General features: G+C 35.8%; 1 protein-coding gene across 6 annotated transcripts in view; it reads left to right on the top strand.

Moving 5' to 3' along the window:
- The window catches only part of LOC137634283 (ataxin-1-like), a 389783-nt gene that overhangs the window by 368429 nt on the left and 1354 nt on the right, over nucleotides 1–20000 (top strand). For all 6 annotated transcript variants that reach the window (XM_068366588.1, XM_068366586.1, XM_068366587.1 and 3 more), the window contains one exon: nucleotides 7613–8820. In XM_068366588.1, coding sequence (XP_068222689.1) covers nucleotides 7613–8820 — 1208 coding nt within the window. The remainder of the gene's footprint in view (nucleotides 1–7612; nucleotides 8821–20000) is intronic.

The raw sequence follows: 20000 nt of genomic DNA, 5'->3' as shown, positions 1-20000 counted from the left end.
TTAATCCATCCACACGCGCACACACACACACATATATATATATGTATATATATATATGTATATATATATGTATGTATGTATTTATGTATGTATGTATATGTGTGTGCGTGTGTGAATAAAATTACTTATATGTAAATTCAATGGTTAGGAATTAGAAACAGTTTGAATTAAAAAATACAAAATCATAAGCACCATGGAAACCATATAAGACTTTCTTAAATATTTTTATCCCATTTTAAAGAAGAATACTCCTCATCGTCAGTGGTAGCAAGAACCTAACGAATTCATTATTACTTATTTTTTTTTAATTTAAAAACATCCTTTATACATAATTAAAAACTGCCTTTAAACTTAGTTCTCTCCAATGTACTACAAAATCTTTATTGTTTTAAAAATAACATCACTGTTTCCCCTGTCCATTTTGTTTGTGTATTTCTTTTATTGTATCTGTGTTACAGTTTCTGATTTATATATATATATATATATATATATATATATATATATATATATACATATATATATATATATATATATATATATATATATATATATATATATATATATATATATGTGTGTGTGTGTGTATTTGTTCGCATTGGATTAAGAAGCATAATAAACTTATTGATGCTCATGTTTAAAGTATGCTGTCAGATTACAGGGTATTCACGCACTCCCTTATGTGTGTGTATATATATATATATATATATATATATATATATATATATATATATATATATATATATATATATATACAGAAATCGATAATCAGTAAATAGATACATCACATATGTGCTTGCGCTCACCTATTCATAGATAAAACATTGAAAATGCAATGTAGTTTATCTTTCTGTGACCAGTAAATGTTAAGATTACTGTATTAGGTTGAATGCAAGATCCAACAGGATAGGGATTTTAGTGAAAAAAAAAGAATGAAGTACGAAGGTCATGCAGTATGTGGCGGACTGAAAAAAAAAAGGGGGGGGGGGTGGGGGGGGGGCGTATGTAAAGGTATGTTTATCCACGAAGAAAGCGGTGGACCTTCACCAATATTTTAAAGAAATAGAATATTGTAGAATTAACGCTAGCAATAGCCTTGTTGTCTTCAAGAATGCGGGTATGTTGTAGCAACATCAACTAAACGACAAGACGAACGGACGCATGAACCGACTATTGAAAAAAAAAATGGACATTAGTAGTATCTCCTCCCACGATACGGACAAAAACAAGTTTTACTAGATTTACGTAGCCGCCACCTGTGAGACATTGCCACAAAACCTGGAAAATGCGGTTTACCCGTCAGGAGACCACGGCCTCAAGTCAAAAGCGAAATTACACACGCATGAGAGAGAGAGAGAGAGAGAGAGAGAGAGAGAGAGAGAGAGAGAGAGAGAGAGAGAGAGAGAGAGAGAGAGATATTTTATTCGATTTCTGAATTATCTGAATGTCTGGGAGTGATACCATAAGGGATCATGATTAAAACTTGGTTGTGTTAGAAATTATTATTATTGTTATGACTAGTTAAGGTACAACCGTAGTTGGAAAAGCTGGATGCTATAAGCCCAATGGCTCCAACAGTGAAAATAGCGAAGGTAATATGTTTACATTCATTGAGAGAGAGAGAGAGAGAGAGAGAGAGAGAGAGAGAGAGAGAGAGAGAGAGAGAGAGAGAGAGAGAGAGAGCGTGTGTAATCGTGTTGTAAAATGTTCTAGTGATTGTGCGTGATTAGAAATTGTCTTTTTTCGGAAATAAATATTGGTCTTACATTTATAAAGATTCATATTGAAAGGTTTCGTTATGAATTCTGATCTATTCGTTCGTTCTTCTAACAATTTGGCTTTTGATTGTTTATGCTTCTCTTATTTCCAGACTTAATTTCTCTAAAATGTAAATTCAAAGTTTTGCCAATCATCTGGCATATATACCGATTTTTTTTAATTTATTTTATGATATGCATAAGTTTTTCAACTAATAATCCACTTCAAGAACTATCAAACTATCATTAGATTTCTATTGTTTTAAAAGACAATATTTAAACTTCCGTTAGTAATTCTAATGCTACTAGGAGTACTACTATTATTAGTAGTACTACTGTTAGTGCTACTTCCACTACTACTTATTTCGCAATCACACACTTAGTACATCTGTGCTGTAGATATTTTTGTAGGTTGAATTTGTCATATCAAATCGAGTGGAATATTGAGTGGGTAACATATATTGCTCTCTCTCTCTCTCTCTCTCTCTCTCTCTCTCTCTCCTCTCTCTCTCTCTCTCTCTCTCTCTCTCCACTGGAAAGAACGAGTAAGCGAACCCTGTACGACATGGCTGTCGTATCATGAATTAATGCCCTTAATTGCCATTAATGTAATTATTTGAGTATTTTGCCTATTGTAGCTTGATTATACCGTAACGAGCATATTCAGGCAATTAGGGTTTAATTAGACCAAATCAGTGGATCCGCACTTGGTATTGCTCGACAGTCAAAACTGCCATTATGAATTACTATCCGATATTGAATCCCGGAACGTCTCTTCGGAGCGTGGCGTCGATGGCGTGGCGGCAGAGCGCCAGTGATTGGCACGGAGGCGTGTCAATAGATCCCGACGACTTTTAGCACTTCAGAAGGAAATGAGATTTCTATCAAATGGACGTAAAAGAGTAGATGAATGAGAAGCTAAACGGACGATGGCCTACCGTTCAACTGGCGGTGTCATTCACACTTTAATGGAAATAAGTGTGGATTAATGCTTTTGTGTCTTAGTTTTATTTATATATATCAATGAGTTGATAATCACCTCCGCCAACGATGTTGGAAGGAGGCTATGTTATCGGCCCTGTTTGTGTGTGTGTGCTTGTGAACAGCTTCCTGGCCACAATTTTAATCGTAGAGTAATGAAACTTGCAGGGATTAACTGTTATGTAAAATTCTAGAAATGGTTAAGTTTTGGAAGGTCAAGGTCATGGTCAAGCAAAATGTCCTATTCACATAATCAGCCTTAAGTTTGGACACCATTGTCACAGTGACTTCAAACTTGGTTCATAATTGAGAGTATGAAAATACACGCTAATTAATACATTTTAAGGTCAATGGTCAAGGTCAAGGTTGAGCAAAAGGTCGAGAAATACGCTGCTTTGGCGTTGATCTGCGCTCTACTGAGTACCCCTTTAGTTATATCTTGTTTCAAAATCGTTGTTTTTTTTTCGATTTGTGTTGACACCGTTTAAATGCAAATTGTTTGTCAATGGTCTTGAATGTTCTCTTTTTGGAGAGCTGAAGGGCTACTATTAAGTGACCATTAAAGCGTAAAACTGTTTCATACGCCTTTAGTGCATGTATTATATGTATGCATCTCGTATGTTTTTTGAAAGATTGTTTCCACTTGGTAATATTTATTTAAATTTATTTATAGCATTTCCCAACTTTGGGGTAAAATCAACTCGAAACAGTTTCAGACACCAACCGATTAAGGATAGAATGTGATGCATCTCATTTGAACACTAGATTCTTTTTTTTTCTTTCTTTTTTACATTTTTTTTCTACTTCTGAAAGCAGATGAGTAGATTTTTTATGCCTACTTTTAATCGCCCTTTTTTTATTCCCTTACGCTGTTTCATTCAAGTACTTTGCATTTGTTGAATTTTAGCCGTCATTGTTCTGACATCCAAAATCCATTTTCTGAATTTCATTCTGTAACTGAAGCAAGCTTAGGTCTAATCTTTGTTTCTCGCCTCTGATGTTTGAAAGATCTGGAAATGGTGGAGATTTTGATTGTCATATAATAATGTTTAAGAGAACTTCGGTTGTTGTGATTGACACTGGGTTTACCGTTAGGTTAGGTTAGGTTAGCAAGAATTTAATATGACTAAGAGAAATAAGATTTTATCTCTGCCGTAGATTTGTATGTAGCTTTTAATTTCACATTTTAGGTTTTGTGTTTGCACATATACACATACACGTGCGCATTAATTATATGCTAGCCCTATGTCCGTTTATGCGTATGTTTAGGTGTGCGTGCGTATTTGCGTATATGAATGTACTGTATGTGTAAGTCTGTGTACAGACAATCATACTTACTATGCGTGCATAGATTCATTAATGAATAAATATACCTGGCTGCCTTTCACCATTGATTGTTCCTAGATGTATGCAGGAAATTCGTGTAATCATTGTGATCTCAAGTGTTTTGACGCCCTAATAGAATGTCATTCAAGTTATTGTTATGACTGACTCTCGTTTTATATAAAAAATTTAAAAAAATGGTTTTACTATATACTAATACATGAGTCAGCTGATAACAGCCATAAATCTGTCCACAATCAATTATCTACGAACGTATACTGCATGTATAGTTCGCTATACGCCCTAACGGTCTGTGTTTATTATTATTATTATTATTATTATTATTATTATTATTATTATTACTAGCCAAGCTACAATCCTAGTCGGAAAAGCAAGATTCTATAAGCCCAAGGGCTCCAATAGGGAAAAATAGCCCAGTGAGGAAAGGAAATAAGGAAATAAATAAATGATGAGAATAAATTCACAATAAATCATTCTAAAAACAGTAACAACGTCAAAAACAGACATGTCATATATAAACTATAAAAAGACTCATGTCAGACTGGTCAACATAAAAACATTTGCTCCAACTTTGAACTTTTGAAGTTCTACTGATTCAACTACCCGATTAGGAATATCATTCCACAACTTGGTAACAGCTGGAATAATGTGTAGTATTGAGCCTCATGATGGAGAAGGCCTGGCTATTAGAATTAACTGCCTGCCTAGTATTACGAACAGGATAGAATTGTCCAGGGAGATCTGAATGTAAAGGATGGTCAGAGTTATGAAAAACCTTATGCAACATGCTTAATGAACTAATTGAACGACGGTGCCAAAGATTAATATCTAGATCAGGAATAAGAAATTTAATAGACCGTAAGTTACAGCTATTGTCTATTGGTCTCTTCACAGGTCGATTGGTAAAGTTTAATGCAATTGCATTAGTAGAAGTAGTTTTGGCACATGAAGTAGAATCACTAAGAACACCTCTGCAATGAACCTCTGAAGAATCGCTTATGAGTCGGAGACCCTTCAGACTTCAGGGCACCAGTCGCGCAATTAATAAAATGAACTTGCTCGACAAAACATCTCGCACAGTAATTTAATCTTACTTCCTATCCGCTGGGTGCCCTTAACTTTTGAATGTGGTAAGACAGAATCTGATGATAATAATAATGATGATAATAATAATAATGATAATAATAATAATAATAATAATAATAATAATAATAATAATAATAATAATAATAATAATTAAAAAGATAAAGACTCGTACCTTCTTCCAAAATAAAAATGATAACGGAAAATCTGTGATAATATTTCGTCCAAAACTTGACTCTCAGCTGGAAAGTTAAAACTGTAGTTTTAAGCCATAATTAAAGAAGGATAAGATCTAGAACACTGAACTAAGTTTTCCATTTAATGGACAAGATTGTTTTGCTTTTTGGTGATTGTGAAAAGAATCGCATTTTAAATATTTTTGTATATCACCAGGTAAACAATCCGTAAAATGCTATAAAAATATAAATGTGTGATTTTTATTGTTATTTATTCAATGATTGTACACTTTTAATTGTCTCCAGCGATCGAAATAAAATCGATTGGTCATTGCGTTTCCTGTAATGGAAGAATGAATCAAAATGATTACTAGATGCAATGTTCAAGAAAGGTCTTCGGAAAAGTTCGTCAAAAGTATTTATTCTATAATAAAAGTTATTTAGACATCTAAATTATTTAAGTTTTTTGCAGCAATTACTCGCAATATATACTGAATGATAATCATTGGTATTTTCCATTGAGATGGACACAGCGAGAAATTGTTGTTTCATTGTAAGAGAAATGTAGAATTTGTAAAACTATCGATTAAAGATTTTTTACAATTCTAATTCAGTATAAGAATATACCATAAAAGTCAGATTCTATATGGTCTGGGATACATTCTCATACAAAGTATATATTATCTTTTTTATAATATATACATTTATTTATACAGAAATATATACGTATATATATGTTTTTGGGAATATTAATATATTTCAAAATGAAACTTTTTCGTAACAAGAACAGGTAAGGTTTCATAGAAAAAATAACACCACAGTCATAATATTACTGATAAATCGTGAAAGAACCCTTAGTGCAGCATACTTCCACAATAGATGCCCTTTTACACCGTCATAGAAAGCTAATCAACAACATTGAAAATCTAATACATAAATGGATTAGTCCACTCATATTTTCCAATACACACACTGGAGCTTGACGATAAGGCTACATGTGCTCTATCTCCTTTGTTTCACCGTCTATCCACCACTTTTAGGTCTTCCCGAATATACTATATACACTTTTTACTAGACTTGTGTTATCCATTCTTTCCACAAGACCAAACCATCTCTAAATACGGGATCCATCCGTACCCCTTTTCAGTACTTTAATTCTTTTTTATAATATATACTATGTAATATATATATATATTATATATATATATATATATATATATGTATATATATGTGTGTATGTATGTATGTATGTATGTAAGTATGTATGTTCTCGCATACATTATTACATTGCTTTTTATATATGCTTTGTAAGACCCTTCCTTGATCTATTTACAAATTTATATTTTGCATTGTTGAAACGAGATCACCGTTATTAGAATTGGGGCACAGGTAACAAGCTTTCTTTTGTTGTGAATTCAGCTTAACAGGATTTTGAGTGTCTCTTTATATCTTGCTGCTATGAAACATCCGTAAAAGGCATTTCACTAACCTTGAAATCTAACTAGGACAGAAAAAGCTCCATGGTCATCAATTGTTTATTTCTGTACAGTCTCCTTTTCATATTGACATAGACAGAAACACCATTAATTGCCTACAGCTCAAGAACTATTGTGGCTCTTTTCATGAAAATATAAGTCCCTCGTCAGGATATTGCAGCTTCTGGGTCATATTGATGCCAATTATTTATTGTTTACATTTTTGTCATCAATTGTTGATATGTGTGGATAGAAAGTGTGTGTCGCAATAGACGGTAATCGGATACCTGTTGTTTATCTTGAGTACTTTAATATTTGGTGTTAGTATTTCATCGAAGAACTGGTGATCGAATTTTGTTTTCTTTTATAGTAATATTAATTTTAGTCATAACAATAATGACGATGACGTTAATGAAAATAAGTGTATTATTATTATTATTATTATTATTATTATTATTATTATTATTATTATTATTATTATTATTATTATTATTATTATTATCATAATGCAGAAGTAATGACGAAAAAAAAACTATAAGAACCATAGAAAAGATTTCCTATAACGCCACTGAGGCAGTAGTCACTTTCAATAATACCTTTTTAAAAGAGGGTATTCTCCCTAATCATTGTTGATATTGTTATATGGTATGAATCTTCTGTATGTTCTATTTATACAACACTTGCATTGTTAATATATGAAATTGGTTTAGACTACCGACTGAAACTTATGACAAGAATCTTTTTTTCTGTTCTCCTAGAATTGAAAGAACTCTTGGTAATGTGACCTTTCTTTCCCCAGGAGGCATGATCGTGACGCCCACGTACAGCCGTGAGATGGGCGAGGGCGGTCGCCTGCTGTCCGCCGCCCGTGTCCCCACTTTAGGTTTGCCAGACCCCAACCCGGCACCTACCTACAAGTCTGACGTGGGCGTTTTCAAAACGGCAGCGATGGGCGTGAGCGGCGCTTACGACCATAACAAGAACAGTTTGAGTGATAAAGAGGGCGGGTCGGGAGGTTCGCTTGGAGGTCACCCACTGAGTCACCAACTGCCAGCATTCACCGCCCCCTGGTTGGCTGAAGTTGCTCACATTACCCCCGCCCGCCATTCGGACCACCTGGCCTACCCACAGCCCCCGCCCATTCCTGATTATTACCCTCATTACCCCGCACTCCCACACAGACCAACAGGGTACTACCATCACCACTTCCTCCCTCCCGGTGCACCTCCACATTTCATGAGGGATTACCCGAGACATGCCCCTAGACCATACCCACCTCTTGATCCAAGGCCATCTTTAGAAAGACCAACACCTGTCTCAGGAGCTGCCTCTCTTATGAGACCCTTGGGCCCGCCACCTCTTCGGGGCATCCATCCTGATCCAAGAGACTTGAGAGATGTCCCTCCCAGTAAAATGCGACCCAGACCTCCTGACCTGACACTCCCTAATAGTCCAGGGGCGTCTTCTGGCGAGCCTTCTCCCCGGGGGCCTCATGGCGAGCCAAGCCCTAAACGAAGATCAGGGTCTGGATCTTTCCCAATGCCAGCACCTCGCTCCCCACGCGCTGGTCATAGGGCGCCTCTTGGATCCTCTTTGTCGGTGCCGGGAGTGGGCGGGGTAACGACCTCTTCTCTGGGAATCCTAGCCACAGCCCCCACCACCACCCAGTCTCGTCCTTCGGCATCAGGCCCTATTCTGTCAGCCCCTGTCCCAAACCCTGATACTATACAGCCCAGCACTTCGACATCACCAACAGCCTCGTCGGCGGGGCATGAAGAGCCCCGTCCCTCATCTCCTTACCATGCTCATTTTGCCCGCGGTGCCCTCGTTACGGTGGGCACCAGTGTCAGGAGGGTGGAGGATCTCGAAACACGTGATTTCCTAGAGGCTGCAAGAGAAGCCGAAGACCTCAAACTCGACCCGTCAACGGTGGCTGCCATAATTAGCACCCCTACCAATCCTACATCGTCTACTATAACATTCATTTTCCCTTCGAGAAACACCCAGGTAAGACTCGTGATTTGGCTCAGTCTCTTGTTTATGTAGGTTTCTATTTTTACGATTAACATGAAAAAAGAATGACATTGTAGCCATTCCTCTAACTCGTTCTGGAAAGCATTAATCTAATATTGTTATAACTTTGCAGAGAAAATATGAATGGGTTATTTATCACTGACGGTCACGTCTTAATGGCAATTTGTTATCTGTACGAATAATAATATTTTTTAAGTATTTTATTAAATTTTCTATTATAAAACTATCTGAAATACTGCAGTGAAACATGAACAAGTCCATTACATTATAAACCCTGCGTCGTTCATATATGAAAAATCAGTTAAGAGGGGAAGAATTAATATGATGGGAGTAGCCAGAATTTTTTTTAAATGGTCTTAACTATTGAATACATTGGAGGTAAGCTAATCCCTCAAGCTGCTTTCTACGTAGTGTAGACTACATGATGTAGCTTATCTAAGAGGTCAAAAGTCCTCATTAATAAATAAGCTAAAGTATGCCACTAAAATGTTGCACGATGTCTAATACTAATTTCAGTAGTAGTAATGAATTTTCTTGGTAGTTAAACAATTTGCAATAAGTCGTCGTTTTTTATGTAGATACTGGATTCTGTAACCTTAACATTTCCTGAATATTTAATATAATTTCAATAGAATCTTAAATTTCCTCTTTCAATGCAATGCATTGTGTAACATTGAAAACCCCAACAATTACATACTTTTAGGAATCTCAAGGCCACTGGCTATATAATAATTGAATTTCACTTTCACAGGTGACAGTATGTTCATTGTTTTATGATCATTTGCACAGTGATAGTAGACTAGCGTGGAATACAGAGAAACTGAGAAATTTGTAAATTTGGAGCTATCTTTCCTACTTGAGATAATACAAAAACGATGTGGTTATAATTAATGGAATTATGTCTGTTTTGAACAGGATAACTTATGATTAAAGTACGAAATCTTAAAATATGTAAATTTACAGTATCATTTCAATGTTTTTCATCACGAATTAGATGCTAAAATGTAGATAAATATAAGCTAAATTGTCTGTTTATTCAAGAAATCGTTGTCAACAACCTTATCTGACTCTTGTAGCTTTACAAGCCTCTTGACTGATCTACGTAAATGTGCAATATATCGGGGAGTTGTTCGTTTCCTCCCGGCAACAGCACTGACCGCAATTAGGTTCTCATGACATTAAAGAGAAACGGACTGGCGGAGGGGGTGTGGCATTGCATTTGTTTGACAGCTTAGAGGGTTTTATTACTTACTGAATTCTATTTACCCCTTTTCAGCAATCATCGTGAAGCTGTATAAGTCGTTATAGCGTTACTGGCATGTTCTATTGAATGCTGCGGTAAATAAGTACTTTGCGTTCGCATCTGCAGTGCATAGAACTGAGCTTGACATTAACCCCCTTCACTCGCAATTTAGATGCCGCAGGGGTGGAGTTTGGAGCCACGCCTCCCTAACAGTCCAAAGAACTATTTTTATTCGAGTCCCTCCTCCCTCCCCCATTCTTTTCAAGTCAACCCCCCCCCCCCCAAACGTCCCCACGTTATTTTCAACACATTTCAAAATTATTTTACGTAGATACATTTCTAAAGGTCAGAATTTATCCACCGCCAAAGGCTGTGCAATTTGATTTATTTCTTTTCCACCGTGACCTTTGCCTGGACCGAAGGTGCCAGTATAACTAGTTTTCATACCTTTACGAACTCCTTTAGGGTGGATAATATTCCAAAAATATAATTATATAATTTTTCATGCGTTTCGTAAGAAACCAATAACGAACTATTTGGGAAAGCAAAACGCCATTAATGCTTTATCAAAACAGATGATTGATTTGGGTGTTGAAGTTGTCAGCTTTGACGACAACTCGTAACAAGAAATCAAATGGTACGTCTTCATAGATACGAACATGGAAAACGAGATGAGAGATTTTCATGACTAAAATGGATGGAGATAGATATTCACTCCTATGTTTTTATCAATATCACCGGAGATAGAATGTATTTATAATGATGTTATTCAAGTTTTATAAAAAAAAAAAAAAATATGTGGAAATTTCATTATTTGGAGTTTTAGACATGAGCAAAGTTTTATGCCTCTAATTCCAGTGAATTTTTTATTTATAATATTTTAGTAAAGGTATGCCAGATTTATATAATTCATAAATTTGATGGAATATACATTGGTTTATGATAATAATTTCACGATAAAAAAGTTGATCGGGAAATTTTTACCATTAATCCAATGGACATTTTATCAAATTTATGAATCGTTATATAAATCTGACCTACCTTTGTTAGAATATTTCAAATAACACATACTATCGCCCTACATTATGTTACATATATCTAGAGTCTAGACACCTTTCTATTCATGGTTTTGTATTTATCATGAGAAAGCAGTGAAAGTTATAAGCTGTTTTCTCGGTCCTCTTAGATGGACTTCATTCATGGTTAAATATTTATTGCTTCGTCTTAAATTGATTTTTAAAGTTCTCAAGGTCAGGTCTAGACGATGACATAATAAGAATATTTTTGTCAGAATAATGCGCCGTTAAATAGCGAAAGTTGGATGTTTAGGTTATATGACTTAGAAAATTTTTACTTTTTTTTTTCTTATCAGCATCAAATACGAAACAAAGTCGTCAAACTTTTGAACTGTATTTTTTATGTTGTTATCAAGAGATCTGTCTTAAAACGAACTGTATTTTTTCATGTTGTTATCAAGAGATCTGTCTTAAAACGAACTGTATTTTTTATGTTGTTATCAGGAGATCTGTCTTAAAACGAACTGTATTTTTTATGTTGTTATCAAGATATCTGTATTAAAACGAACTGTATTTTTTCATGTTGTTATCAAGAGATCTGTCTTAAAACGAACTGTATTTTTTCATGTTGTTATCAAGAGATCTGTCTTAAAACGAACTGTATTTTTTTATGTTGTTATCAAGAGATCTGTCTTAAAACGAACTGCATTTTTTATGTTGTTATCAAGAGATCTGTCTTAAAACGAACTGTATTTTTTATGTTGTTATGAAGAGATCTGTCTTATAACTTTAATTAACGGATGATTGAAACAAATCATGTTTATTAACAGCAGTTTATCTTATGAAGAGGGAAGTAAAACAAAGAAAAAAAAAACCTCCAGAGAAATTATATTAACATTTTTAATGGTTAATTAACGGTTTCATATAGATGTGTAAATACATAGCTTTAGGCCTTCAAAACGATCTCTTGCTACAACAACTACAGAGAACAGGGCTGATGATATTTGATGTTAATGTTGGTCTACGCATAGTTGATTATCCTATTATTATTATTATTATTATTATTATTATTATTATTATTATTATTATTATTATTATTATTATTATTATCATATACATAATCAGTACCATCTGGAGTCTCCAAAAGTGAATAATGAAAAACATGCGAGCGGAAGTAATTTGTAAAGTATCTTGAGAGCTTCTCATCTTATGAACGTGCCATTTTCGGAGTAGATATCTATCTACTACTCCCACATCATTCCCCAACGAAATACCTTTATGGAATAAATTTTTTAATGCTGGTGATATTTTTGCTTATTTGACGTAGGAAGTCTTAGTGTTTTTAGAAGTTTGCAGATTCTTGGTACCAACGAAATTAGACTTTTGGATTTAATTAAAGTATGAAATTCGGATACCTCTATTGTACTGCGCTATTTATGCAACTCATTTCTTATGTTTGTGTTGGTGCGTGTGTGTCTATATATATATATATATATATATATATATATATATATATATATATATATATATCTTAATCTTCTTGTACCCACGGGATGCATAAGGCCTCATGTCTTTCCTGTGCCATCTCGGGTTTAACCCAATTCTCAGATCTTACCTCCTTACGAATTGTCATCAGCCACGTTTTCCTAGTCTACCGCATCCTCTGTATATTAATATAGCGATATATATGTATGTGTGGGGAAAGAACTATATTTATATACACAACTTTTAATGTATGTATGTTTTTCTACGATAAATAATATAAAATTGCACTTCCATGAACAGGCTCAGACAAATGAAGTGAAGTATGGCCACCACCATTGATGTGTTTGAAGATACACAGTAATAGTCGCAACACGTTTTATAACTTATTTTATATTCATTTGAAGAGTTGAAATCATAAAGTGTAGAAATCCTGAAAGAAAAACATGAACACCACTTACTCCAGCAGAGCAGGTGTTTGTAAACGACACAATTCGTTTATGCTAGTTTGGGGATGTGTTCGGCTCTCATTGAAGTCCGTCTCAAGTCATCGAGAAAGTTGCTGGTTCGTAAAAGTTGTATCTCACCAACAGCGGGTATATTTATCCTCACTCACATTCCCAAAACCAGACACACTGGGCGCGGACCAGCAGCTGTGCTCTTCAAAGAGAGCTCGGGACTGCTTTCGTTTACCTTCTGAAGATGTCACTGCATTATTTGACGTCATGTCGGAATTAGGAACGAGTGATTGACCTCAGTCTCCGCAAGTGTCCGTTACTGTCCGTCTCACCTGGGTATATGATAACCGATGGCCCGTTCATTCTCTCCCCACCTTTGGCCAAAAAAGGCTGTCTGGGGCTGCAGACGACGTACGCGACCAACGTCATTAGCATATTCATGAAGTCTCGAGTGCAGTTTGCAGTCCAGAGAGATGGAGGATATAATGGGAGTCTAGGGGTCGGAGAGATAGGGAGAAGGGAATGGGGAGGAGGGAATGAAGAATAGAGGATCAGGAGAGGAACCTGGGATACGGTATGGGAAAAAAGGAACAACAAACGACAAAGGTGAAAGAGATGGCGATAAAGGGGACAATCAGGATACATAAAATGAAGATATCAGATTTGTGCTATTTATCTATTTGTAGACAATATATCTTATTAAAAATGCTAAATAGTCATGGAATTAAATGGGATTTTACAGTGAATTTCTATACGAGTTTGTTTGGATTAATGGATAACTGTTTATGGAGAGAGATAGGATATTATGAAGGTTGGGTAGTGCAATGGGGGATGGGGTTGAGGTAAGAGGGAAAGGTGAAAGGGCAGACAAAAGATGGAGGTGGAGGAGGAAGACGATAATATAGATATAAATGAGGGTCGGAACAAAGAGAGGGAGTAGCAGTAGAGGAGTTGGAATAAAAGGGTCTGGGGGAAAGGGGGAGGGTGTTTCAACACAAGGAATCAACACAGCTGGGGACTGGGGTAGCACTGCTTTCATCCCCCCCTCCCTTACCAAGATGCCAGTACCCCCTCCCCATCCCTTCTTCAACCATCCGTGACCCTCCTCCCTTCCCTGCCACCCATCCTTAACGCATCCTCAACAAACACACCTGTTGCATCTTACGTGGCCATGCAATCCCTCTCCCCCCTCCTCCTTCCCTCTACAATGAAGCCTCTTTCTATTGCATCATACACGTGTTCTCCGGGAGGGGCGTCAAAGGGTAGGAGACCCCTTATTTCATATTCTCCCTTTCACTTCATTCGTTCATTTCGTTATTCATTTGACTACGTGATGGAAACGATTTATTTATTCGTTTCTCCGCATATTTCATTGGAGGAATATTTTCATCTCTTGGGTTAAGACGTCGACGGAGTGAACGATATCCTGTGTGAGTTTACATATAGCAAATTCGTCGTTGATTTCAACGCCTTAAATGGAAGTTCATGTATGTTCGCTTGCACTCGCATTATGTCAGAATTGTATGGTGAAAATTGCTTCACGAGTTATTTTATGGGTTTACCAATGTGTTCCTTTCCTCTTTAGGGGAATTATCCGGCCTTTTCTTTAAAAATGATATAATGCAAGATATTTAATGAAATCATAAACGATCTTTGAATGTTTTGTGGATATATTCTCTTCTTAATAACATCAAATTCTGAGCTTCTATCAATGAGGGATGGATATTTGGAAGAATATGACCAAAAGTAGGTTCCTTGATGGGACTGGCCACCTGTCCGATGAAATTGAGAAAAAGTTGTCACACGGGTCATTTAATTGAAGTGTGCCGCTTTGCCTAAGGTACCGAGGAATTGTTGGTTACCTCGGTGGTACTGCTAATGAAGGTTAGCGGTGGAATCGGTAGTGTTAGTAGTAGGAGTATCAGTACTTGTAGTAACGACAGCTGTTGTGCAATAGGTATTTATAGCAAGTTGACGGTAAAGTAGTATCGCCTTAGGGGATGCTACGGCTAGGGACCCTTTATGGTCTCGACCCTCAATAGCAGGTTTGGCCTGATTGGCAGGTAACCGGTGGTCTGACTGGCCGAGGCGGTGCGGTGGTGAGACACAGCGGTGGTTGGCGGTTCTTTGAATGGGGCTGAAAGACTGATGGCGTAGAAATTCTTATTTTATCAATATGAGAAGAAAATATTCAATCATTCATTCAAACATCATTAAATTCTTGTTTCTGTATTTTCTATCATGCACCATATGTGTAGCGTCTTTAGTCTGTGATTATGATAGTGTTAATATTTAATTTCATTAAGCTGAGATTATTATTTTCATAAAGTCCACTAATACAGCAAAGCCTAATACATAAGCTAAGATAGCGAGTTGTGGGCTTAATTCGTATGTTCTTTTTTCATGAATCCTTATATTCGTTCTTCACTTGTGTGATTAGATTTTAATGAGAACATCTGGGAACTACGTAATACTTTTTGCACACACACACGGGGTTCGAGTCCCGTTCAATCTCGCTAGTTTTTTTTTGTAGAGTTTGCAACCTCACCATCCTTGTGAGATAAGTATGGGGGTTTAGGGGAGCCTATAGGTCTACCTGCTGAGTCATCAGCAGCCATTGCCTAGCCCTCCCTGGTTTTAGCTCTAGTGAAGAGGGACTTTTGCGCTGATCATTTGTATATGTGGTCAGTTTCTAGGGATTTGTCCTGCTAGCTAGGGCATTGTCACTGCCCCTTGCCGGTGCTATTCATGATCGTGAGTGGTTTTTAAAACCTTTAAAATAAACACACACACATATATATATTTATATATATATACATATTCATTGTATGTGTATATATATATATATATATATATATATATATATATATATATATATATATATATATATATATATGTACACAGTGTATGTATGTATGTGTATATATATATATATATATATATATATATATATATATATATATATATGTATGTATATATATATATGTGTGTGTGTATACTGTATATATATATATATATATATATATATATATATATATATGTATATATATATGTGTGTGTATGCATTTATGTATGCATGTATACTATTTGTAATACTAAATTGCCCAACTTTCGTGTATTTCCTTACCTGTCAAATTTATGAATATGAACTTACAACATTAGTCGGTTCGAGACTCATCAGCCGAGTACCAAACTCTCCTATACATACATTGCGCCATTCAACCCTATTTTGCATGAACCCATGTGCTTCCTTTCCGATACCATGTCTTTCACTCCATCTATCCAACTTTTTATAGGCCTTCCTTTCCTCCTACCGCTTATGACTTATACTCTGTTTCCACTAACATAATTTCGCCTAGTTTTTCCAAATAACCAAACCACCCCGAAATACTACGATTAATCCTTTCACCTATGATAACATTTTTGACTGCCTCTATCTTTCTTATTCTATTTATTCTTCTCATACCACATATATTTCACGAACAGTTCATCTCAACATCTTCAACTTTTTTTCCCCTTTTGCATTCAACATTAATACTTCACTTCCACAAAGAAGAGTTTGTTCAACAATACCTTCATACGTTCCCACCCTGGCTTCCACAAACTACTAAATTTTATAACCAATCGTTTGCACACTTTCTGATACATTTTACACTTTTATTCTGTGACTAGTTTCTTATAGTTGATATGTTGTATCTACTTTAAGGTACACGAATCAACCACTTAAATTTTCCAACTAACATTCATTACTCCATCTTCGTCGTTTCCATTTACTCTCATTATCTGAGTTTTGGTCTCACTTACTCTAACTTTCTGGTCTGGCGGACACTTTCAAAATCGAAAACAGGATATATATATTTAGGGTTGAAAAAAATGTTTAAAAATTTTTTTTAAAAAAAATGGAATCTTCCGAGCACCGTGTGTTTCGGAAGAACTGTAGATAAGATATAAGCGAGAGGTTGATAGTATGTTAAATGGAAGTACCTTACCTTAATTTTATCAACTGTTTAATAATAGTTTAACTCGAAAGCCATAAGGTTGAGGATATTTTGGGTGCAACTCAAAGAATGAAGAGTTACTTACAAGGCTTATAGTCTGAAAGGCTAAGGAATTAGTGTGTCTTTGTAACCTAAACCAATACCGAATAATGGAAGACATGCGGTAACGGTCTAGAGGTAACTCTCCAGCATCAACAAGGAGACTTGGCCTAGGTGAGGTTCTAAACGCTCCTGTGGACAATCTTATACCAGCATGATATATTGAATCTAATATCTTTAATCAGCTTGGGGTGGCTGAGGAATATAATTAACACCCATAACTAATTTTGGAAAAAATCAAGGCCTTGTATTATTTTATAATAGTTTTATAGTCTGGCCTCCAGGATGTATGGGACACACACACACACACACACACACACACACACACACACACACACGATGACTGTCCCCAATCAGTACAGTATCACCTTCAACATCAATCATTCCACATCCCATTCAAAGCTTAATTTTCTTATCTCAAAACTTCACGCCTACAACCACTCCCCCTTTTCTGACCTCTTGAACTTTTCTGATCTCTTGCATAACGCCATCCTTAAAGATGTTCATCAACCATGGAGACATAACATGCAATCGTCCTCAACCCATTTTCACACGAATACTAGTGACTCTCCTGCCTATATACTCAAACCATCACTTTATTACCATCTTAAAAACTTTTAAATACCCTCAATGACCTATTATTCACATCTTACATTTCCTGTCCCCTTTATTTTGCCGTTATAATAATTCTATTAGCCTACATGTTTTTCTTGGTCCATGTATACGGCTGCAACATGCATATTTTTTCCTTTGATTTCAAACTTCACACTTAACTATTTAGTAAAATACTCTTGCTGGTTGTGCTGACTTCTTTGACTTAAACCCCCGCTGTACTACCTTTATCAGTAGCTCTGTGGCTTGCTTTACTTTCTAAGTCAAAATCCTACCTTAATTCTGGCCGCCCTCTTAGGCCGGGAGCACACTAGCGACTCTGTGGCGCCACAAAGCCACAGCATCGTGTGGCGTGGATGTGGTCTCCCATAGGTTTCCATTATTTTCAAGTTTTGCCGCGCAAACTATCGACTGTGGCCCTCTGTCGCTCATCCCCGCCACAGGCGTGGCGTGGCTTTGAAAACAATGGAAACCTATGGGAGACCACATCCCCGCCACACGATGCTGTGGCTTTGTGGCGCCACAGAGTCGCTAATGTGCTCCCGGCCTTAGTCACGGTAACTGATGTATCTCACATGTAACCCCATCAACTCTTGTTGTCTTTCCTTTTTTTCAACCTCTTAATTTCCACTCTTATATTTCAATAGGCAATCACACAGGAATTGTATGTCTTACGCTAATCTTTTTAAGTCTTGCATTACCCATCACTGCTTTTCATTTATCTTACACAATTAACCAATCTTCAAAGTAATTACTCCATCGACCTAGAACTACCATGAAGTCTGAAAGCACCTCTGGGCTTGCATCTTTTATTCTGAGATCTATTTGTTCATTAATTCGATTCTCTGTATTTACTTTTCTGTAAAAAAACACTTCTTATTCTCCGTAAATTTCATATTCACCATATCTTTTTTTTTCTCTCTTGATTCATGAATACCTCCATCCTTTTGTATGGCTGCATCCACTTGGTTTTTTTTTTTTATAATGCAATTTTACCTCAAATAATCTACTTTATTTTTCGGTAACTAATCCTTTTATATGTTTATTTCCCCATTTATTGTTTATTTTCCATTTGCCTACCTTCCTATTCTCACAAATATCTTCCAGCTGACCCCACGATCCCACCAAGGAATTCTAAAATCTCCCCAACTGATCTCTCCGCCTGTTTTTTTTTTTTCTTTCTTTTTTAAACTTGGCCCAAGTCCATCCATTTTCTCTTTATGAGCAGTTCACGTTTCCTTCTTCTCCAAGTGTCTTAATTACAGTTGAATTTCAACACTTTCCTTGTCAATTCACATTTACTTTTACGGGTATCTCCAACCAAATAATGATAATGGTAGAAGGCATACTGAACGCTTTCCTCTATAATTATTAATGGTGACAATATCCAACCTGCTCTAATTAGTGAATGGCAGAGATTATTCCAACTTGAACAAGTGTTTTATAAAAATTATGTGATGAATGAGCCTTGAACGAGATCTGGATATGAATCTCCACAGATTCAAGTGGCTCAGTTCATGAATCATAAATGACTTTTCAAATTTATTCCCAAAAACTCCATCCGTAGGATTTTGTATGATTTACTGACAGGTAAAGCATGTTGGATTCGAGGTTAGTTGAAAAGAGAAATTACGGTAATAGAAATAAAGAGTAATGGGTTACTCATTTAAGCACTATAATAACAGTAATCAGACTTAGCATGATAAAACAATCCAATGGTGCATTCATTTTTCAAGCAGACTTATGATTTTCTTAGTTAGAAGATAAATTTGATTTTTTTCTGAAATGTGTTGACTTATCAATCACCTATTTCTAATGAGGTATTTAAATGATGTGGTCTGGTTTTTCAGTGTTTTAAGGCTGTCAATATTTAAGATTCTAGTATATATTATCTGTCTATATATATATATATATATATATATATATATATATATATATATATATGTAATAACCTACTGCAGGGGGGAGAGAGAGAGAGAGAGAGAGAGAGAGAGAGAGAGAGAGAGAGAGAGAGAGAGAGAGAGAGAGAGAGAGAGAGAGAGAAATATCATCAATATTGTTAATTGATATGTACATCTACCATACGTGAGTTAGTTTATAATACTAAACTGCCTGCATTCTTATATTTTTTTACCCTTCCAACGTTATATAATAATTTATGATTAGGAAGTGAGTTTAATTTTTGCCTGCGAAATTAGGATGTAATTATTAATCATGGATCCATCATATGGTCTGTAAAGTTGGT

This window comes from Palaemon carinicauda, chromosome 44 (genome assembly GCF_036898095.1).
Source record: "Palaemon carinicauda isolate YSFRI2023 chromosome 44, ASM3689809v2, whole genome shotgun sequence".
Classification (NCBI taxonomy): domain Eukaryota; kingdom Metazoa; phylum Arthropoda; class Malacostraca; order Decapoda; family Palaemonidae; genus Palaemon; species Palaemon carinicauda.
The sequence above is the reverse complement of the archived record's forward strand: the minus strand, read 5'-3'. Positions and strand labels throughout refer to the sequence as shown.